This window comes from Tasmannia lanceolata, unplaced genomic scaffold, assembly GCF_043159265.1.
Source record: "Tasmannia lanceolata isolate RefF3 unplaced genomic scaffold, GAP_Taslan_0.1 ptg000025l, whole genome shotgun sequence".
NCBI classification, from domain to species: domain Eukaryota; kingdom Viridiplantae; phylum Streptophyta; class Magnoliopsida; order Canellales; family Winteraceae; genus Tasmannia; species Tasmannia lanceolata.
The window spans coordinates 239210-263860 of NW_027518702.1; the positions used below are offsets into that span (position 1 = coordinate 239210).

A 24651-nucleotide genomic window follows, 5' to 3' on the forward strand; every position below is an offset into this window, starting at 1 on the left:
TTTATCACCTACTCATTACCTCCTATCCTAATAGATATCCATATAGTACCCTCTCTTTCTTCAAGCTATACAAGTAACTTCCTGCAGCCTTTTCTATTCAATTAATGCTTAATACCCTTTTCTTCAAAACGATTGAGAAGCTTAGGGTTTTTTTGGGTACCTCTCAAACTTATTTGCATATATTCTATTATGCAATTGGTTTTAGAATTAATGTGGTTCTTTTCAAATAATGGTTATATTAGTTTCAGAAACAGTGTGGTTAATGGCCTCAAATGAGGTGCTATTCTTGTGTGACGTGTTGTCAGTCTCTGGATAATCAAAATGGTTCATGACTTCTCTGTAGGGCATTTTTGAGTGTTGTAAACATGCCACTATTCTCCATTCCTTTGCTCTTTTGTGAACTCTTTTATGAACAGTTTCCATCTTTTTAATCAGTTTTTCTTCTAGATTTGATCTCAGCTTCCATGTTTTCACCTATAAACAAAGTATACAAATCAAAGAAGTATAATACCTGTTAAAGCATAAAAGATAAATAACGCCTTTCTCCAACAGCTTAAGCTTTTGAAGAAGTTGGTAAGTTAACATGGTATCAGAGCCAAAGGTCTCGAGTTCAAACCTCCCGGATAGCAAAAATCCACATGCGATGGTCGGCCCAAAGTGGGACCACATGTGCCACGTGTTTGCCAACTGGGCCACACGTGCGGGGGAGTGTTAAAGCATAAAAGATAAATAACGCCTTTCTCCAACAGCTTAAGCTTTTGGAGAAGTTGGTAAGTTAACCCATATTCAAAAATTCGGAATCTATAACTAAGGTATAAAAGCCAACAATAATAAGAAAAATAAGAACTTAAGAGTAAAAAAAAGAACACAGGTCATGTCTTGTGTCTTATCTCTGGATTTCGGATACCTGTATCCATATCCTTGTCTTAGGGTTTGGAATGACGAGTTGTATTTCCGTCCATTGTCTGCATCGTATAGTTGTCATAGATCGGACAGACCTTGGATTGGATGCCTAAATGCTCAAGATTCTTCCATTTTGTTGTGTCCATAAAGAACACATAATGTGAAAGGAAAGCTAGTTCATCTATTTTTTTATTGTTTATTTCGTCACTACCATATCAGAGTTTATTCAATTTATTTTTAGCATGTGCAGGAAAAAAAAGGTTTCGCAAGCCCATGCATAGTACAGTAGGTTTTTACTTCGGTTTTTTGTTTCCAATTTTAGTCCATCTTCTGATTCTTAGGCTAAGGTTTGCATTATAATCAGGTCAGGTTCAGGTCGGATCCAATTAAATGTTTTTTTAACAAAGCTCAGTCCAGCCATATGCACCCTTATGCATTAACAAAATTTGGTTTAGTAGAGATGCAATTTTAGTCCATCTTCTGTTTCTTAGGTTAAAATTTGCATTATAATCAGGTCGGTTTCAGGTCGAATCCAATTAATTATTTTTTTAAAACAAAGCTCTGTCCAGCCATATGCACCCTTATGCTTTAACAATTTTTCACACACCAAAGATTACTGTAGAAGTGATACTTGTTTATTGTTTCTTACTTTTTGTTTCTCTTACTCCATTGATGCAGACACAATCCAGAGTAGCCTTTAATCCTTGCAAACTTAATGAACATTCTTTCGATCGAGCTTCTAATGCTGGATCAAGATACTCTGATCCTGAGTCTGAAACTGTATCTCAGAGGCATAGGCATGATGAGTTGCCAGAGACATGGTATAACCAATATATTGAGAAGTACAGAATGGGCACTACCAAACAGCACAAATTCCCTGTTGGGAACATAGAATGCCACAAGAGAACACCTGAAGGGATGTCTAATTACCTTAGACTTCTTGAGAAACATAAGAGAAGGCGGCAAGCTTTTAAGGAAGATGAGTATATGGGTTTTGCCCATCCCATCTGGGAGAATGGGTCCCACATGCATACAAATGTTGTTTCAGACATGAGTAATTCAATTGAGGATGATAATTTTTTCTTCCCAGAAATGATGTTTCCATATAATTGTGTACCTGATTGTGCACTCCCACCAACAAATAGGCAGGAAGACAATCAAAAGATGGAGTTTTATGGGGTTCTTGACAATTTAACCCCTGTTACAGGCTGGAGTGCAGCAATGATTGAAAAATTTGGTATAAAGCCAGAATACCTTAGGATGGAAGTTGGGAGAAGCAAATGTAGGGGAAAGAATGGGTCTGAAGGAAATGAAAAACCTCTTAGCCAAGATCAAGCATCCCAAATGGCTCAAAAGGTAGTAGCTCGTGTTCTGACAAGTGTTGGGATTGAAGGTGCAACTGAGGCTTCAATGGATGTCCTTTCACAATTTCTCAGCTGTCATATCAGTAAACTAGGTTGTACATTGAAAGTCCTCAGCGATAGTTACAGAAAGCAATGTTCGGCCATAGAACTCCTTAAAATGTTCCTGCAAACAGTTGGATATGGGTAAGTATGATAGCTGCATGTTATTTAGGCATTTTCTTGTATTCATTTATATCCTACTACTTTTCAGGATAATGTATTCTGGGTTCTGAAGACTCGAGGTGTATGAACACTTTTTTGGTAATACGACTCATTACCACAAGTCAATTAAGCTGTGGCTTTACTCTGTTAGTCTGTTATAGTGACCCTTAGGTGTGTAACGTCGAGGTCAGGGGTTCAAACTTCATACTTAACTATAAAAGAAAGGGATCGAAATAGTAAAAGCAGAATAAGGTGATTTACATTGTATTTCTTAAAGGAATTTCAGAAACTGTTTTCTAAGTCTTCATATCAAGGTCCAAATATGTAAATCTACAAATATCACAGGTAAGCTATGTTGCATGAGTACGGATATGAGTCGCCGTGTCGGAATCCTGCTTTCTGACTTTCGTATCGAGTGTCGGATTCGGCAAACCTCAAAAATAAAGATTCATGGATTCGCCAAAATATTTAAATTAATTCTGAATTTTTAATTATAATAAATAGTTTATTAAAAATTTTAGTTTGTTTAGTAAATACAATGTTTTATTTTCATATAAAAAATATAAAAAACTTACTATTAGGATGGGTAAAACTTAAAACATGGGGTACTTGTAAGGTTGTGGTAGCAATATTCAGAAAAAAAACAATTAAAAGAGACCTAGAAGTGTCTCCGTGAATCCTAAAGTATTGGGATCCAGGATGTGTCCGACATGGATTCTTCGCCCATTCAGAAAAATCCATGTAACATAGCAGGTCAGATATCGGAGTTTGAGGTCCTTGTTTAACAAAAAAATAATATAATATATAGTTATGAATGAAACTAGTGTATTTGAGAAGGTGACATTTAGGTTACAGTAATTTGAAACTCTTTCATGTCACATAAATCAACCTTCTGCCTATAATTCAACATAAGTGTAATGTAGGCATCATTTCTAAAAAAAAGCGTAATGTAGGCAGCTCTCGGGAAAATTCTTTGTTGAAACAGAAGTGATGTATTTAGCACCTAGTTATGACTTTAGTCTTATACTTGACATTCTCTTAAATGGAAAAGTTGGCTCCAAATCATATTTCTAACGAGAATACAGAAAACACGCAAGTTCACAAATTATGCGTTTTAAGTATTGCAAATCTATAATATTATATTGATGCATGTGGAAATGACCATTATTATTCTTCTGTATCCACATTCTTATACTAGCCTACTTGCATTCTTTCATCAGTTGGTTCCAGTGAATGGGCACATCTTTTCTCCATAGCTTATAATGAGCCACAAATTATCATGTTGTTACCTTGGTTATTAACCTCTAAATCTTCTCCAAAAGATTCACAATTATTATGCTTTGCAGGCTTCACTTCTATACCTGAAACTTTCTATCAGTAATGATTGTGGTAAATAACAAAGTTTGTAGAGGTGTGAGGCATGAGGTGTAAGGCCTCATGAATTTTCAAAATTTTTAAATTAAAAAATTAAGAAAAAAAATAGAAAATTGTGAAAAAATCTATAAAAAAATATCCGTCATTTCCCGTATCATCATCCAACTCTCGTTACGCAAAGAAAATAAAGAATGAAACCCATCTAAAAGATATTACAAGCAATCAGTTAATGGCCTAGTGGTCATTGAGTTTGCAAGTACTTACCAAGCTACCAACACTGGGCAAACAAAATAACAATTTTACATCACATTTCCACGTCACGGACACAATGTCACAAATAGAAAACACACATGAAAAAGTGTATAAATAAGGACTCAGACTCATCGTTGATCTGTCTTGGTCCTCAATCGCATCATCCCCATCCTCTTCAACCATGTAATATGTGTACTTATGATATCCAATCCCCTCACAATCACCTGTATCACTATACTCCTCTCCCTCGTCAATTGTAACATGATACACATGTGCTACAACCTTACCTTTAATTTTAACTGCATTAATGTTCAAAATAATTATTATAAAGCTGAACTGGAATATAGATTTTATAAAACTAGGAAAAACTAGAAATTATACTTACTTTTAGTAGTACTCTTTCTCCTATTAGGTCGGGAAGTAGATCCAAAACTACTACCAACCAATTGGGATGGTGGTCAAAGTGGTACATCAGTTGAACGAACAAGAAATGATTGAATAGCAATGAAATCAAACACCATGCCATTGTTATCTAGACTGCTACGATCAACAAGAAGAAAAGAATCTTCTTTTTCAGCTATCCAATTATTGTCAGAATCAATATGGTCTGCCAAGATTGGATCAATGTTCTGCATCTTCTTTCTTGCAGCTTCATGTTGTACATAATATAGATTAGAGCATTTTAACTTTTCTTGCTGTAGTCACTCCTATTTTCCGTATGGATCTATCATTGACATGAAATTTTATTCACAAATCAAAAGTTCACAAGAACCACAACAATAAATTATTGAATCTTCAATTGAAAAACATAAACTTATTGCATCAAAAGTTCTCTAGTTCTTCTCATGGCCCTAATAATTGCATGTGAGGCTTAGTTCTCGCACAACAAAGCTTTCTATCTCTACTATCTTAGACCCAAAGCACATCATCTAGTAAAAAATCATCCCATTGCTTTAGAAGTACACTTTTTATTAGATGATAAATAATGAAGACATCAAATTAAGTAACAATTAAATAAGTAAATTGTAGCACTTCATCATCTCAATGGCCATACGACAACCAAAATCTCTCCTTGCTTCATCATACAGATCTAGGTAAACATCAACATCGATATGCTCTATCGATCCTCGCCCATCATCCTATTCATGCACTCATAAAACCTTTTACCTCTTCCATGATTGAAAATGTAACTTCGTATCTAAATTGGGGATTTAACTAATAGTTGGTTGCATGTAGAGGATGATGTAATTGTGGAGTTCATATTTGCTTTTGTTATTCCCACAATTAAACAACATCTTCACTTTTGCTAAATCCATCAACACATAAAGTAATATCATTGCATGCTTCCTTTCAATCCATTGTTTTAAAATTTCACCGAAACCAACACGAAATGGTCAAAATTTACAGTTTCCATCTCCATTGAAACATATATCAAATCTGAAACGCTTTGTGAAACTATAATCGTGAGTGTACCAGTGGTATACTATATAAGTACGTGTTATATAATTATTTTTATATGAATTGCATGTGAAATGTAGTGTATGTATTATTAATAAATATTTATATGAATGCGTGTGACATGTGCCAATGATCAGACATACGTGATAGTGCATGTCACTAGGTATTCAATGTTGTTTAACCATTATGGGTAATTGTTTTTTGCTAATGTGATGGTTTTTGAGTGTGTATTTGAGCTTATTCTTCTTGGCCCACTTCATGAAGTTCCATCTTAAATGTCCATCATTTGCATATGTTTCCATACTTCATGAGTGTGTTGATAGGATTTCCGTCGAAATATTCATCACGACCGAAACTCATATTGAAATGAAACTTGAAACTTGCTTGAATCTACGTATCCTATAAAACTTCCCAACGAGACCTTAATCTTAATAAAAAATGCTTCATGTTGTCCAAACAGAAGATTAAACAATACAATACCATGTGCTTTTATGCCCTCATCCTTCTTGGCATCAAGGCTTTAGGTTTCGGTTTCGGTATGTGAATCTGACATGATGAAAATGTGAACGTGTCGGTTTTGGATAGAAATTTTGGTCGAAATCTTGTAAAATCATGGAAATGTATGGAAATATATGCAAATGATGAACATTTATGACAAAACTTCAGAAAGTGCCAGAACAAGCACAAATACATGCTAAAATCTATCATATAAAAAAGCACTCATAATGATTTAACAATATCGAACACGTAGTGACATGCACTGTCGCACATGTTTGATAATTAAGTACATACTATACTTTGTATATCACATAATAAATATTTATATACAATATATACACCACATTTCACATACAATTCTTATAAATATAATTATGTAACACATTCTGGTATTGTAATACACTTACAATTTTTGTTTCTTTATGTGTTTCGGTTTCGGTTTACGTTTCGGTGGGGATGGAATATGGATATCATATGCATATTTATATATAATACGTGCACCACATTTCACATAAAATTCTTATGAATATAATTATGTAACACATGCGCTGGTATTGTATACCACTAATTTTTTTAGTGGTCATTGTACAGTAGGACACTTATAATTCTTGTTTTGGTATGCGTTTCGGTTCGCTTTATGTTTCTGTGGGGATAGAAACAGAAGTATTTCGGTTGTTTCATGTCGGTTTTGATGGAAATTTAAAACTATGCTTGGCATAAGCACTGCTAGTAAATGCCTCAGATGAACATAATGCAATGATAGGCTGATTCGGCTTGTATAAGCTTTGTAATATGCGATAGGCTGTGGCAAAACATGTAACTACTAGACGAAGAAGCTCCCAATTCTTTGTATGGATTCTCATAAAAAAAACCCATCGATGACCATAAATAATTTTCTTTTTACTTGCCTGGCTTTCTCAATGGTCAAAGCATGCACTTTCAATTTAGTGATGCACATCAAGTCTATGCAGTGAGCAATGCATGTAGTCCAATATAATTTCTCTCTTTTTATCAACTTCTTCTCTGCACTAACATAACTAGAGTGGTTATCTGTGATAACCTGCACCATTTTATCCTTCCCAACCTCTTCAATTATGTCATCAATGGGCTTAAAATAATAAGTCATAATCCGTGATGAAACCGGTGCACCACTTTCTCCTTCCCAACTTCCTCAATTATGTCATCAATGGGCTTAAAAGAATAAGTCATAATCTGTGATGGAACCGGATGTAGAAACAGATCCTAGAAACCATATCCTATCTCACCATTCACTAGAAAACTAATTAAACATCTACTCTTCCTGTCGGTCCGCCCATCTGAGTCTTTTCATATTTCTAGCAGAAAAACCTATTTGTGTGGTACTCTTGGTCAGTTGGAGGACTTATTGCTTCATATGCTGAGTGGGTGTTACCCACCCTTTCACTAACACTTCTTCTTTATAGTTTTAACTATCTTTGACATGCCATATCGCGGTCTTGTTTCTGTAGTTTCTGTGCCTATGTATCGCTTCTGGAGTTGTTACTGACACTTGTATGGGTATACCCCAAACTTTGCAATTTGGTATGGGTCATGGGTACCTTTTACACTGGATAACCTATGATTTGTGGACACGGACGCGGAGTGTCGTGTGTCGACACGGCGAACCCCTAAAATTTAGAAACGGGGACATGGCTAAAATAGAAAGCATAGATATGATACAACAGCAAATACTAGTTAAAGAAGAGCTAAAAAAGAGTTTATAATAACGGAAGAGTTAATAATAAAAGAGGTAAACACAATATGCAATAATAAAACAGAATGTCACACTTGACACGACACAAAAACATGTCCACAGTCACACACCCACATTAAATCTAACACTTATAGCAGTACATTTAAAAGTGTCCAAAGGAGTGTCGACACGAGTGGACACGCGTTTCGTGTCGGACACGGCAAGACATGTGTGTCAGGAATAAATTCGAAGTGTCGGCTAAACCATTGTGGATAATTTTGTACATGGTAGAGGTATCTTGCAACCACATGTCTGAAAATCCTGGTATGCATAGTCAGATTTGTAGTTATACTATTTAATTTTTTGAAAATATGTTATATATTACCATTCAGAAAAAAAGAAAATATGCTATATATATTGCTCAATAGTATAAATGTCCTAAAAGGATGTAGTATTCATTTATGTAAATAACATTCAATGACAATTTCAGTTACAAAATAGAATCTATACTAGGACATCTATATATAACACCATGTTTTAGTTTTATATCTTTTAGATAGGTTTCTTTAGTATTACCAAGCAACTGCATGCATTTTAGTCATATTAACTATTGCTAATATATTAGAAGTCGGGTACTTGCACAAATTTTAATTTTAATTTTAATTTTTATTTCATATAATCTTTTCCACTTGTTGCCGACCCCAACTATTTTGGGACAAAGGCTTAGTTGAGTTGAGTTGTGATAACCTTTTCCACTTGTTATCCATGGTTTTATCTGTTTATACACGTGTTAGCACTGCAAGTCACTATATCAATATGTTGGCAGGTTTCTTTAATTTATGTAATATATTTCAGATTTTCTGAAACAGTCAATTTATTCCATTTATGACATTGAGTGTAGTGAAAGCCTTCTTGTTGAACTTGTTGTCTAATAGTATTTTACATTTTATGTGCACCAGTAATCTTGGGGTTTTAGCAGAACATTTAAAGAATGGTACCAAGGTTTTTTCTCACCAAACACATCATGTACGGGGACTACAGTCACAGCATCAGAGTCCTCTCCTGCAAACCCAGCAAGTAAGTAACTATGCATTTTTTTAATGGTATAAATGTATAATATAGTAACCAGGCATTTCTCTTCCTGTTTTTTTCTGAATGGCTCTGTTCTCAAAGCATTTCTCTTCCTATGGAGCTGTGTTTCCTGCTCCACTTGGCATATGCATTTCCATCATTCCGGATCACATATTAAAGTGATTTAGAAAAAATGAGGAGAATTTGTAACTGTCAGAGTTCTTTCTATATTAGAAGTGTGCCAGACACATAGTTGTTAATTTCCTTTAGTTTAGTTTGTCTCCTGGATTGAAAATTTTCCGCATTCTGTCTGCTCCAATTTTTTATTTTGGAAAAAGATGCAAACAAAATTTGAAAAAAAAAAGAATCAGAAAGTATTTAGTTTTAAAAATTGCAACCCAGTATAACAAATAAACACTCATTTTTACTAGTTAAATCTTCCAAATGTAACTAGCATCAAATTGGCCCTTGATGAACTCAATTAATTTCACAGATCATGAAACCAGACATAACTAAGCAAATATAATTATACAAAATAAGAAGTCACTTGGACTCATAACTCATAATATTCTTCCACTTTTTCGTCATCATTGTTATCTCCTTCACCTGGATCGACTCCTACACCCTCTCTCATGTGTGATCGTCAGCGTTCACATCCTCTCACTCTTCCTCTTGGGCGGTATGATTGTTTGATAAATTTCCAAAAAGTAATGCATGACCCACTCCGCAGGTAATTCGTAAGCGTTTATCTCATTTCATAAGCCTTTTTCATACCTCTATTACTTTGGCTGATGGATCCGTTGCTTTTGCGACTGGCCAAGTGATTCCGTGATTGTGCTCTACCAAGGTCCTTCTAGTGCCCTCAATCTTCCACATTCCAAAGTTTCCTTTTTATCTACTATCTGTTAGTAAACTTACCAAGTTTTTTCATTGTTTGGTAACATTGTATTCTTCCTCGTGCGTTTCATGATTCAAAAACCAAGAAGACGATTGGTGGGGGGGTTGAGTCAAGTGGCCTTTATTATCTGGATCGTAGCCTTGTCAGTGCTGCCCTACATTCTACGTTCTCACTTCAGCTTTGGCATCATTGACATGGAAGTTAAGATTTTGAGCCGGACTGAAATGATCGAAAAAGGTCGAATTTCGTACTAGAATTGGAAAGTTGACTTTTTATCCTTTTTTTTTTTCAATGGCAAAGATAATTTCATTAACACTAAATGGATCAAGATGATCCCAAAATGTACATCAGACAAAGAAGCAAATGGACCAGAACAAGCAATAACGGGAACATCAAGAGCTAGGGAGGGAGAAAGTGGAAGAACTCAATACTCTCCCCTAGATACACCTTCTTTAGCCAATATATCCGCCTCGCTATTTGGTGACCGCCTTACATGATTAAAAGAGATGGACGCAATCCCTAATCTATCCTGAATCTCATCAAACATGGCTCTGAATCTCCAAGGAACACAAGATGAGTCTCTTAGCCATCTAATGACATTTAGAGAATCTCCTTCCACAACCACCTTATTCAGGTCAACATTTTGGAGCATTTTGATTCCATGGTGAACGGCCCGAACTTCCACCTCATTTGAGTCAGCTACTCCGATAGGGCCTCTAAATGCCCATAGTACTACTCCATCTTCATCCTTCAACAGCCCTACTATACCTAAATGTCCCGGATTTCCAAACTGGAACCATCGAAGTTCAATTTTAAAACCCCTTGTCTTGGAGGCGACCATCATTGAATAACTTTGGGATTGTTTTTAGACTCAGTACAAATCTCTTTCCAACCATGCAATCATATGCTGATACAAATCTGAAGCATTCCAATGTTTTTACCCAACATTGAGCTCCCTTAAAAATCCTTGCATTGCGTTCTTTCCTAAGGACCCAAATAGTGGCTAGGAAGGAAACTTGCCAAAATATCTTTCCTTTTTCTTCCATGGAACCATTGCCCAGCTTTCCAAAAGCTCCATGATCTTAGCCGGGAACACCCATGCCATTCCAAATCTAGCCATTAATTTACCCCATATCTCTCTAGCCACCTTACAATATACTAGGAGGTGATCCACGGATTCACCATCCTCAATACAAAGAGCACAATAGTCGATAATCAACATATTCCTTTTTCTGAGGAAGTTGGTGGTCTGTATCCTTTCAAGAACAGTTGCCCAACCAAAAACACATACCTTCGGTGGTGCTTTTATGTCCCACACCTTGGCTGCTTCGGAGGTATCGAGGCTAGGTAGAAGTTGATGGTAAAATGATTTTACCCTGAATTCCCCATCTGAGTTCCACACCCAAATCCTTTTATCTATTTGTTATTTGTTCGGCTAAGGCATTCCTTCATCATTACCTCCTTTACCGTTGCTAGGCAAACAACTGCGAGAAAATTTCGTTTTAAAGGGTTGTCAGAGTATCTTGCCTTTTCCTATGCCACCAAAAATGAACTTTTTATCCTTTTAGAATTGGGTTTTGTAACTATTTTTATAAATCCAAATGGGGGGTATTCTCCTATTTACATGCAAATCTTAAGTAAGTGGACATTAAAAAATAGTATAGAGAGAAGAAAAAAGTAAGTAAAACGTAAGTGTTCCGGCCGAAACGGACAGAAATAGCGGCGAAACAAAATTGGGGGTGTTCTGTTACGAAATTCCTTATGTAACAATCTGGATTTGGGGCAAATTTTTAGACATAATTTTTTTTTCTTCAAATTCTAAAATCCCAAAATCCGAATCGCTACCCCAAAAGATAAACAAGCGAACTCAAAGAAAAACCCAATACAACTCACAAAGTAAAGGCACTTTGCCCGACAAGGCCACATGGCCAAACACTATTTTTTCGATCCCTTTAGCTCCCTTATTTATGTTTATGTCATCACCTATACCTACAAAACATGTAGGTAGAAACTAAATCAAGCAAGCTGCACAAGTTTATAGCAGACTCGTATAAACTTGTGATCTAAATGTATCAAACCTAGATGGGCAATCAATCAAAGATAAGCAAAATAAGTGCCTCAATAAGATCATGTGAAGGACAACCAAAGGTTACAAACATGGGCAAATGAAAGAATCGATAGAATATGAAAAATATCAAACAGCGTAACATGCTAAGGTATCAAAGGAATACAATTATGGGTAACTAAAACGAAGTATCACACCCTTTGCGAAAAATGTCTCAAATAAAAAGCGTCATATGTATATACATGGATCATACATCACATGCTTGTATGCAGATCAAGGTCATCATATATATATATATATATATATATATATATATATATATATAGAGAGAGAGAGAGAGAGAGAGCACAAATAAGAGTACCATACAAAAACATCATGTATATCATGGTTTAAAATTTCGGCTTCGGTAACTGTTTCGGACCTTCGGAAAACTGAAATTTTGGTCGAAATATGGTATTAATTAAAAAAGAATATTTAATTCATTCCGAAATTTTGGAACATATTTTTTTTTTTAAATTACAATTAACCGAAATTTGGTAATGGCCGAAATTCAGAATTTCGGCAAATTTCAGTTTCGGTAATTTCGGATTTCGGTCGAAATTTAAAACCATGATGTATATGCATATGAGCCAAAATAAAAAGATCCTAAATAAGGGTTTCAAATGTTCCTAAAGCATAGAAAAATAATTAAAAATGGCATGATACATAGAGAGCAAAATCATAATATCAAAGTCATTACAAGAACATTATCATAAGAGTCAATTACAACTTTCCTTGAGTTTCGTGAGTGTAAGGAGACGATGCAAAAGCTCTATGTATCAAATCGAGGCGTACCCTGAAATATCATTTAAATGAAGTTAATTATTTTATCTTAACCAATTTAGTTTTTATTCGTTAGTTTTATTTTGAAACTAAGCCCCAAGTATAACCCGAAATAAACCCTACTCCCTAGAAGCCATCTTTCGTAGTTATATCCTTTTTATTATATTCACCCTTCATTTTTTATTTTACAACACATAATCTCATAGAAACAAAATTACATTCGCATAGACCGCTTAAAAGACTCGAATAGATAAAACGATTTCTCTTAAAAAGTAAAGTTTTACAAACTAATTCATATAACTTATAACCACATAATTACAAATCATTTTTCCTTTTTAAATCAATCTGAAATTATTTTCAGCCCTTTTTATGATTCTGATTTTTCAATAAAAACATTCCTAAAATAGGTATAAACATTCACATGTGTTATCTATCCTATAAAAGTACATAGTTTATGAAATTCGCACGTAAAAGATTTCGCATAAAACAACCCTTATTAGTACCATATACATGCTGATTTTGTAAAAAAAAATACTTAAGACCACATAGAACTTTCACTAAATTTTTACCCTCTTTAAATAAATATTATACATGAATCCTATATAGATTTTACTTAAATTTCTTGAAAAATCAGCAGCCAATAGATACTGATTTTTCAAGAAAATATGGTAATTTGAACCCTAATAATAATATCATACATCTATTATTACATAAACAACATAATATCAACATGAACAATAATCCTCCAACCATTTTTCTTGGAAAAACAACACCATATGTTTGCTGATTTTTTATATATATAAAAATATGTAAACTAACAATGAAGGCACACATATAGCCTTCGTTATTCCAAATCAACATTAAGTAATATTACAGGTGATTTCTTACTTTGAAACCCTAAAAAAGGAACTCAAAACTCCTTTTCTTGATCAATAGAAAACCACTCTTTTTGTGAAATCACAACCCTACTAACAAAATACACCATAAACAAGTAATTACCAAGAAAATAAAGAAGTTAGGGTACTTACTTAAAAAACTAATCTTTTTGTGCTAAAACCCTAACTTTTTCCCTCTTTTCTTCTTCTTCTTCTTCTTCTTCCTCTCTCTCTCTCTCTCTCTCTCTCTCTCTCTCATAGCAGGAAGAGGGGAAAAGATTGGGTCGTGAGATCTCTCTCTCTCTCTGCTTCAATTTATAGGTGATTAAAAATAACCCTAGATGGATTTATATATAAACTTAGCTCAGAGTTTTATTTCAAGAAGTAGATTCCTAATTATAATCTAATACTAATTTAAAAGGTGAAAATATCAACATTGGGTTTCCTAGCTTATTCTAATATATTATTATTATTTAGGTTATATTATGTTACTTTTAGATTTTTTTTCTTTTTTAACAACCTAAAAGTTGCTTAATAAGACAAAAATCGTAACTATGCCTAACCCTAACAGAAATAGGGTCATAACTTACTCAAATCATGTCCGAATCGCTAAATCTTGGGTCCGCTGGATAGGTATTCGAAATACCCATCTATCAGAACCAAAATCATGTCGAACGAACAATATTTGATGCCCCAAAAATAGGTTATACTAAAAGTGACGAAAAGACACTATGACCGTCGGTTTTTAATATCGTTTAATCTAATGCGAGATAGGAAATACACAAGAATCTTAAAGATTGGGGATCGATCTAACATCTAATTTACATATCATACTGTTCGAAAACTCAATCAAATATCTAGCCATTAATCTTTGATCAAAAGATCTACGGCCTAGGTTTAATTAGGATTTGTAACGTTATAGGCCCTTGGTGGGACTGTGTCATTACATTCTACCCCCTTAAAGGAATTCCGTCGCCGAAAGTCGACTCCCTAGATTCTCATAAGTTACAAGACTAAAGTGATATGCCAACAACACAACCAATGGAGTGTACAAATAACATATTATGAAATTCATTTGTTCTGTGTGAATCTTAAGTAAACAAAATATTATAGAATTTAGTTATTAAACAAACAACATATTATAATATGACTTTGGTCCATTATTTGTATTATAAAATGTGATTAAGTAACGTATATTAATGCTGCGTTTTCCTTTAAGTATATTTATGAGAATCATGAGGGAGGTGCATTGATTTTATTAAGTTCAACCAACTACCTTTCCTAAGACGTACCCATACAACGTAACAATTTTCTTGGAAGCCTAAGACATTTCACTATATTATATGGGATCTTGTAATCCACCACCACCACCCCTTTAGGGCCCAACATCTTCGTTGGCACATCATACTGGAGGAAAAACACTGAATCCATATGAGAAGACTAAATTACACTTTGGAGCCCACAACTAACTTTCTTTACTTCAGCCAACATAACTCGCTCATATGTCGAACCAGGCGTCCCCGGTGCACGTGAGTTCGTTACAGGTGGTATTAGAGCTTAGGGTGTAGGTCCCTAGGTTAATATTTAACGAAGTTATGAGATAGGTAAAACTAGGCAAGGAGCACATAGGATCGACGCAATAAATTCGTGTGTACTGCAGGCACATGAGTTAATTGTGTTGTAAGAACCATGTAACGAACTCACGTGCACCGAGGATGCCTGGTTCGATATGTGAGCGAGTTATGTTGGCTGAAGTCAAGACAGTTAGTTCTGGGCTCCAAAGTGTAATTTAGTCTTTTCAAATAGATTCAGAATGTTTTACCGCAGTATGATGTGCCAACACAGATGTTGGGCCCTAAAGGGGGTGAATTGCAAGATCCCACATAATATAGTGAGATGTTTTAGGCTTCCAAGAAAATTGTTACGTTGTGAGTATGGGTACGTCTTAGGAAAGGGTAGTTGATTGAACTTAATAAAATCTATGCACCTTCCTCATGATTCTCATAATACACTTAAAGAAAAATACATCATTAATATACGTTACCTAATCAAATTTTATAATACAAATAATGGACCAAAGTCATATTATATTACGTTGTTTGTTTAATAACTAAATTCTATAATATGTTGTTTGCTTAAAACTCACACAGAACAAATAAATTTCATAATGCGTTATTTGCATATCACCTTAGTCTTGTAACTTTAATACATGAAAACTGTTAACTTAAGAGAATTTAGGGAGTCGAATTTCAGGGACGAAATTCCTTTAAGGGCGTAGAATGTAATGACTTGGTCCCACCAAGGGACTATAAAGATACAAATCTTAATTAAATCTAGGTTGTAGATCTTTCGATCAAAGATTAACTGTTAGATCTTCGATTTTGAGTTTTCGGACAGTAGGATATGTAAATTAGATGTTGGATCGATCCCCAATCTTAATCTTTAAGATTCTTGTGTATTTCTTATCCTGCGTTAGATTAAACGATTTTAAAAATCGATGGTCATAATGTCTTTTCGTCACTTTTTGTATAACCTATTTTTAGGGAATCAAATTTTGTTCGTTCGACATGATTTTGGTCCTGGTATATGGATATTTCGAATACATATCTAACGAACCCAAGATTTAGCGATTCGGACATGATTTGAGTAAGTTGTGACCCTTTTTTCTGTTATGGTTAAGCAGAGTTACAATTTGTGTCTTATTAGGCAACTTTTGGGTTGTTTTATTTAAAAAAGATAAAATCTAAAAATAACCTAATATAACCTAAATACTAATAATATATTAGAATAAGCTAGGAAACCCAATATTGATATTTTCTCCAATCTTAAGTTAGTATTAGATTATAATTAGGAATCTAATAATTAGAAACCTTCTTGAAATAATACTCTGGGCTAAGTTTAAAAATAAACCCATCTAGGGTTATTTTTAATAACCTAAAAATTGAAAGAAAGAGAGAGAGAGATCGCACGACCCAATCTTTTCCCCTTGCTGCTGTGAGAAGAAAGAAGAAGAAAAGAGGGGAAAAGATTAGTCCTTCAAGTAGGTACCCTAACTTGTTTATTTTCTTGGTAATTTCTTGTTTATGGTGTGTTTTGTTAATAGGGTTGTGATTTTACAAAATGAGTGGCTTTCATTTGATCAAGAAAATGAGTTTTGATTTCCTTTGAGGGTTTTAAAGTAAAAAATCACATGTAATATTACTTAAGGTTGATTTGGGATAACTAAGGCTATATGTGAACCTTCATTGTTAGTTTACATATTTTTATATATATAAAAAATCAGCAAACATATGGTGTTGTTTTTCCAAGAAAAAGGGGTAAAGGATTATTGTTCATGTTGGTATTATGTTGTTTATGTATGAATAGATGTATGATTTTATTATTAGGGTTTAAATTACCATATTTTCTTGATGTTTTGGCTGCTGATTTTTCCAGAAACTTACGTAAAAGGTATATAGGATTCATGTAGAAACCTTCAACATGTTTTAAAAGGTATATAATATTACTTTGTATGTTATCCACTTGATCCCCATTCATTTCTTCTATTCTCTGATTTGATTCTGGTTCACTTGTCAACCCTTGATGTAAGGATCTATCATTGCCGACCCCATGAAGAATAACCTTGTCCTCAAGGTTCAAAGCCGAAAACTCCAATTGCAGCTCATGTAGATTTTCCCACGTTGTGTCTTCTGGCAATAGTCCGTGCCACTGAACTAAGACTTGTTGAATTGGTTTGTCATTGTTTAGGACAGTTCTCTCACCCACAATCGTTAACGAGGAGATGAGCGGTTGATTGTTAATACTCAAAGTACACACAGCTTGGGGTGGAGGTCCACAATATGGTTTAAGCAATGAGATATATGAAAAACAGGGAGAATCTGACTTCCTACAGGCAACGTCAATTTGTAAGAACCCTTCCTGATTGTAGCTTCAATTTCATATGGCCCATAGTACTTTTTACTACGCTTGTGGAAGGTTCGACGAACCAGGAAATGTTGTCTGTAAGGTTGGAACTTTAACCAAACCCAACTACCCACCTCCAATTGCTTGTCAAGACTTTTCTGATCCGCTAGACAGTTCATTCTCGCTTGAGATTGATGTAAAGTGTACTTGAGGCGGATTAAAATCTGATCACGTTGTTGAAGGTCGTCCTCCACTGCTTCAACGGAAGAAGAACCTGAATTGTACGATGGTATTATAGGAGGCTTTCTTCCGTAGAGTACCTCGAACATTGTTCTTAGTACTCTGGTATGTCCTCCGGAAGGAGTACTGTGTAATTCATGCATGAGTTGGTGCCGTAGATTAGACTGTGAGTTAATGAACAAGCGATGGTTATGATAGAGGAGACCATTTCTGATAGTGAATTCCGGAGAAGCGAGTCCCTTTGTAATTTCTTCGTGTTTTGCAATTAACTCTGGGTCAGTCAGGTTCTGGAGTTGGCCTGAAATATCAAGTTCTGGACGAGAAACTGCCAATTGTAATTGGGAAGATGATATTGGAGCTGAATGTGGTAATGCTTCTTCGATTCTGGGAGGTCATCAGCTAGCTGGTTTTCTTTCCCAGCTTTGTACACAATGGAATAATTATAGCCAAGTAATTTGCAGAGGTATTGTTGTTGCTCTGGTGTTTGAATAACCTGAGCCATCAGTTTTTTGAGACTACGATGATTGGTGTATATCACAAATCTCCTACCCAGCAAGTATTGCCTCCATCTCATGACAGATTCTGTAATGGCAAAGAGTTCCATAACATACGCTGATGCTATTGCCATGATCGGTGTCATTTTTCTGCTAAAATAAGCAATGGGGTGTTTTTCTTGCATTAATACAGCTCCAATGGCAATGCTAGATGCGTTAGTTTCCAAGACAAAATCTTTTGAAAAATCTGTCAATGCCAACACTGGTAATTGTGTCATTAATTTCTTTGGATGATCAAATGCCATTTGAGCTTCAGAACTCCACTGAAAAGCGTCTTTTTGTAAGAGGTCTGTGAGAGGGGAGGCTACAGTAGCATAATGACGAATAAATTGACAGTAGTATCCTGTCAGGCCGAGGAATCCGCACAAGTCTTTCAAAAATGGAGGGCCATGTCCAATGTTTAAAGAGAGTAAAAAATTTAGTGAAAGTTCTATGTGATTAAGTATTTTTTTGAAAAACAAAATCAGAATGTATATGGTACTAATAAGGGTTGTTTTATGCGAAATCTTTTACGTGCGAATTTCGTAATATAACTATGTACTTTTATAGGATAGATAAAACATATATGGATGCTTATACATATTTTAGGGCTGTTTTTATTGAAAAATCTGAATCATAAAAAGGGCTGAAAATAATTTCAAATTGATGTAAAAAGGTGAAAAGGATTTGTAATTGTTGGATATATGTAATAAGCCTGAGGGCATAGTTGTCATTGTACTTATCTTTCTCTTTAAATAAATACATTATAGTGAGAGGGAGTTTTCCCTAACTCACTCACTTTTTCTCTTCTCCAAATCTCTCAACATGGTATCAGAGCTCTAGGGTTTCTGATCCCTAGGGATTCCTTTTGGTCTCCATCCCACAACCCTAACCCTATCCCTCGCATCTCTCTCCGTCTTCTCTCCCTCTTTTCCCACCCCCCCACGCCCCACCTCCATACCCCCCACCCCTAGCCCTCCGCCCCCCTCACTCCAGCAAGCCTATGCCCCTTTCCCACCCCTCCACCTCCCACTATAGCCCCTTTTCTCAAACTTCTTTAAACCCTCTTCGCCCATTTCACCTTTCTATGTCCTCCCACTTGGATTTCTTCATCAAAATCCTCTTCTCCACCATTATGTGCTGAGTTAGTTGGGTTCCTATTCCTCTTAGTTCTTCGCGGTCTCTCTCCGTCTTCGTGGTCGAGGCAAAGTAGCTTTCTTCGGGATGAACCCCTATCTCTCAAGGACCCTTCCTATAGTCAGTGGGAGCAGGAAGATGCCTTGATTCGTAGTCTACTCTGGCAGAGCATGACCCTTGCCGTTTCATCCACCATGATTCTCCTCCTTACTGCAAAGGAGATCTGGGATCACTGAGCTGTCACTTACTCTAGGGTTGAGAACCTCAGGCGTATTTGTTCCACTTACTCTGAGTGGATGCGTCTGCGACATGGTGACATGTCCCTTGAGACTCATTATGGGCAGTTTATCTCATTATGTCAGCAGCTTGACATTTTCTTACCTCTCACTTCTGATGTCAATGTCCTTCGTCGCCAGCGAGAACAAATTCGGGTTGTGCACTATCTTGAGAGCCTGGGCCCTGAGTTTACACACCTTCGTCATTAGATTCTTGGCTCCGGCACTATTCCATCATTACGAGAGGCTTATTCACGTGCGCAGCAGTGCCTTGATGAGTCACCATACAGCCTCCCATCTGATAGTTCGGCACTCGTGGCTTCTGATAGTATTGGTGGTTCCAAGCCACCCAGAGGAGGTGGCTCTTTTCCTCGAGCTCGTGGCCGCACTGGTGGTGGACGTGGCCGTCCATACTGTACCCATTGCCATCGTGATGGCTACCAGATCGAGACATGCTATGTGCTTCATCCAAAGCTTCGCCCACCTCGATCAGCTCATCTCACTGCTCCTGGCCCATCTGACAGCGTGACTTCTACCCCTGGTTCTACTTCTGTTGATGAGTCCTTTACCTTCACGATGGCAGATTATGAGCTGCAGCGTTTTAGACAGAGTGCTTCACATCCCACTGACGGGTTTGCTCAGCCAGATAGTTCACCCATGACCTTACTCTCTAGCTCCGGGTCCTTGATTATTGACTCGAGAGCCTCCAACTACATGACTGGTAACTCATCTCAGCTATCCTCTTTTCGCTCTTTTTCCTCTGGCTCTCCGACCATTACCTTTGCTGATGGGTCCACTTCCCCCATCATTGCTATTGGTACAATATGTCCCTCGCCTACTTGTACTATGTGTCCTTAAATTTCCATTTAGTTTACTTTCTGTCAGTCAATTAACGAAAAATCTTCAGTGTTCCATCTCATTTTATCCCTCTTATTGTTTGTTTCAGGATTTTTCGACTAGGAAGATGATTGGATCGGGTCGTGAGGTGGATGGATTTTATCACCTTGACTGCAGCTATTCTCCTACCGCTTTGCATAGCTCTATTGATGCCTATCAGTGGTACTGCCGTCTTGGTCACCCTTCTCTTCAGCGCCTTCAGCATACGTCCTTTGTTCCTTCTTCTGTCTCTCTGTTCCAGTGCGAGTCTTATGAACTCGGGAAGCACCACCAGGTGTCCTTTCCTTCCCGAGTCATTAGTCGAGTTGATAGTCCTTTTCTTTTAATTCATTCTGATGTATGGGGGCCCTCTAGGGTCGCGTCAAATAATTGATCGTAGTTTTTATTGATGACTATTCGCGTATGACATGGGTATATATGTTGAAAGACCGCTCTCAGGTCTTCACTGCTTTTCAGAATTTCCATGTTGAAATAAAGAATCATTTTAATTGCAATATTAAATGTCTTCGCACTGATAACGCTCGCGAATTTTTCTCTTCCTCACATGGGTTTCAGGATTATCTTTCATGTCATGGAATTCTTCACCAATCCTCTTGTGCCTACACGTCACAGCAGAATGGTGTCGCTGAAAGGAAATTAAGGTATTTGCTTGAAGTTACTCGAACAATCATGTTTCAAATGCGAGTCCAGCCTTTTTGCGGGGAGGCCGTGTTGACATCATGTTTTCTTGCGAATCGCCTTCAGTCTTCTGTCCTTCGTGGCTCTTCTCCCTTTCAGGCTGTGACCCATCTAATGGACGGTTTGGATGATCCTGTGGTGCGGGCCATACCGTACTTTTAATATAGTGAGGAGTGCCCTCATCAAAATACAGTAGTGCTGATAACATTTCCTTAAAAAGACACCCATTTCTGTGGTCTATGCTAGAGTCTCCATCATCAGTATCGTCCACGTCTGCCCTTGTAAACTAGGAAGCACGGGTACTCTCCCGGGGCTCCCGCACCCGCACCCGACACGTATGGGGTGCGGGTACGTCCGGGTACGCCCTGGGTACGTACCCCATTGTTTTTTTTTTAAAATCTAGTTTTGCGTGTCGGGCGCGCACCACGCGTACCCGACACGTCCTGCTTCTTCCTGCTGCTTCTCTTTCCTGTCCTGTACTTCTCTGTATTTACATATAAACCATTTAAGTAAATGTCTTTACTATTTTATTGCCCATTTACTTAAGTAAATGTCTTTACTATTTTATTGTCCATTTACTTAAGATTTACATGTAATTAACGGAATACCCCCCTTTTGGATTTATTAAAAATAGTTTCAACACCCAAATCTAAAAGGAAAAAAAGTCAACTCTCCAGTTCTAGTACAAAATTCAAAGAAAAAGGGTCGGGTCAAAATTTTAACTTTCTTAACTTCCAAACGGTGGGGTATTTTTCAAATTTTAAAAATTCATAAAATCTATTTTGTCCAAACATTATTAAATCCCAAAAGTCCGGTAAAAAAAATCTCATAATTTGGTCTCTAAAAATTATTCATCTTGTCAGGCACTGGTCAACACACTGGTGACAGACTTTTTTCTAATGAGTGGTGTATTGATGCCTCATGTTATGAAATATAGAACTTAATCACTTATGAAATGAAGAGTAATATTAGAATTTTCCATTATGGTGATGTTATTGTTATTTGATTGCTTTACAATTTTATTTTTTTTAGTTTTTATAAATATATAATAAAATATTAAAATATATTATTATATTCGGCGTACCCGAACGTACCCGCACCCGGTTTTTTTGGCAAATCACGTACCCGTGTCGCGTCTTACCCGCACCCCGTACCCGTACCCGTGCTTCATAGCTTGTAAACCTTGAATCTACGCCCATTGTTGATGTCCCCATCAATTTCTTTAATTCTTCTTATCCCCAGCTAGGGGTGTAAACGAGCCGAGCTTGGCCAGGCTCGGCTCGGCTCGTTAAGCTCAAAGGCTCGGCTCGAACCAGGCTCGGGATCGGCTCGGTCAGGCTCGGCTAGGCTCGCGAGCCTTATCGAGCTTGGGTTATATTAAATTCAGTACAACATTTTTGGAAAAATTCTTGACTATACGTGACCTATCAAATGGACGGTTTGGATTATCCTAGTGAGAGTGCCCTCGTAAGGAAACAGTAGTTGATAACATTTCCTTCTTTTTTTTTTATAAGAATTTGCTGGCAAACTTCTCCTATGCCACTTCTCGGCATGTGACCATCCTTGGTGCAAAGATTCGCACATGGCAAAGGTGGCTAGCAAAAGCAAAAATAAGAAGAAAAAAAAGTAATCGTTACAAAAAAAGTAAAATAGCTGAAGGTATAAAGTTTGAAATGAAAAATTACCAACAAAAGGTAGAAAGTTATGACAATTACCAAAAAAATACCAACAAAAGGTAGAAAGTTATGACAATTACGGAAAAAATTAATTTCTCACGAGAATTAACCGTTTGATACGAACTGCATTTCGAGAAAGACAAAACCTCATGATGTTGACAAAACAGATGTTGACAACACCAACCTCATGATGATGATTATGCCTCCAGCTGTTTCCTACTGTATTATATTTAGGACTATTCTTTTATACGGGTTTTCTTAACGAGCCTTAAGAAGCCGAGCCGAGCCGAGTCTGGCCTAACTCGGGCTCGGCTCGTTAAGCTTAACGAGCCTGGCCAGCCGGCTCGGCTCGTTAAGGATTCGAGCTCGCTCGAGCTAAAATTGACACCCCTATCCCCAGCCCACCCCTTTTTATGGGTCTGCACCCATATTGTCCCGCTAAAGTAGTGTATTATAGTCATCCTTGTGGTGTTTTTCTCAACTTGCATTCATAATATGGAAGATCTTGGAAAAAAAAAAGTGGAATAGTTTTAGCTCTATGGAATTTATTCAATTGTTTCGCTGTAATTGAATATATTATACTTTGAGTTCTGTGACTTGCCCATATATGACTTAAATTGATCTTTATCATATCAGCTGCCCCTTTTAATTGGAGTTGTATTTTTCGAATCCATCCATTTCATTTATTTTTTTTGTGGTGGATTTTGCAGGTTCAAAGACAAATGCACATGCTTCATCCCCAGAACCTAGCAATGCAGCAGCAACAGTGGGATAAGCTCCGAAGACGCCAACCCTCTACTCCTCGAACCTCTAGTATGATTTCAGATAAAGACAGACCCATGGTGGAAGTCAAAATTGAAAATGCATCAGATTTTCCAATAGATAGTACACTCGGCGCTGTCAATAAACACCAACTGCAACTTAGACATCAGCAAATGGTTATGGCAAACCATCACACTCAATCTGGCCATCAGTTTAACCAACTGACACCCCTTCAAATTCCTCAGCTTCAGCAACAGTGAGTCCCTTAGAAAGACCTCATTGGTGGTTGAGAAATATTGTATATTTGAGTGCTTGATGTTCTGATTAATTATGTTATGCTTTTCTGTGTGTGTAGGGGCATGTTCAGTGTGAGGACACCGCCAGTGAAGGTAGAGGGCTTTCAGGAATTAATGGGTGGGGATGCGTCATTAAAGCATGAAACTGAAGAGCATAGATTAACCTCACCTTCAAAATAGATGGGTATGCATGCTCTCTCTACCACCCTTCATGTATCAATTATGATGAATTATCTACCCAAGAAAAAAGTTTTAAAAAAAATCTGATGTATGAAATATTTAACAGATGAGCTACACACATTTTTTTATCAGTGTTTCTTTTCTAACTTGTAACTCATGAGAACAAGGGGAATCTTATCAGGAATAAATGTTTGTATTTGTTGATAGATGCACATATATGCATGCATATGTATTTCCATTAAAGCAATCGCTTCAACCTCATGTTTGGAGTATTGAGGGTATCAGTACAGATTCATTTTCTTCACATATTTTTGGTAGGAAAAAATTGTGGTGAAATTATTGCTTTTTTGGTAGGAACACTAGGATTGAACCTCCGACCCCAGGGTTGAAGAACATTGTCTATAGGAATTGAGCTAGAGGCTCAACCCCTCAAAATGTTGGGTTGTAGTTTAGGGTAAATTTTGTCTAGAAAATCTCCCCAAAAGTTGCATCTTAGAAATTTGACAATATTAGAAAACTCCCATTTTTTTGGGGGTTGGTAGGCTGGGATTGAACCTGCAACTTCAAGGTCAAAGAATGTTC

The 24651-nt window shown here is 36.6% G+C and overlaps 1 protein-coding gene across 2 annotated transcripts in view; it reads left to right on the forward strand.

The window, feature by feature from the left end:
• The window catches only part of LOC143857800 (uncharacterized), a 32178-nt gene extending 7897 nt beyond the window's left edge, over positions 1-24281 (forward strand). For both annotated transcript variants that reach the window (XM_077368294.1, XM_077368295.1), the window contains 4 exons: positions 1582-2450; positions 8721-8838; positions 23542-23849; positions 23949-24281. In XM_077368294.1, the coding sequence (XP_077224409.1) occupies positions 1582-2450; positions 8721-8838; positions 23542-23849; positions 23949-24069 (1416 nt within the window). In that variant the 3' untranslated portion in view covers positions 24070-24281. The remainder of the gene's footprint in view (positions 1-1581; positions 2451-8720; positions 8839-23541; positions 23850-23948) is intronic.
• Positions 24282-24651: the final 370 nt, after the last annotated feature.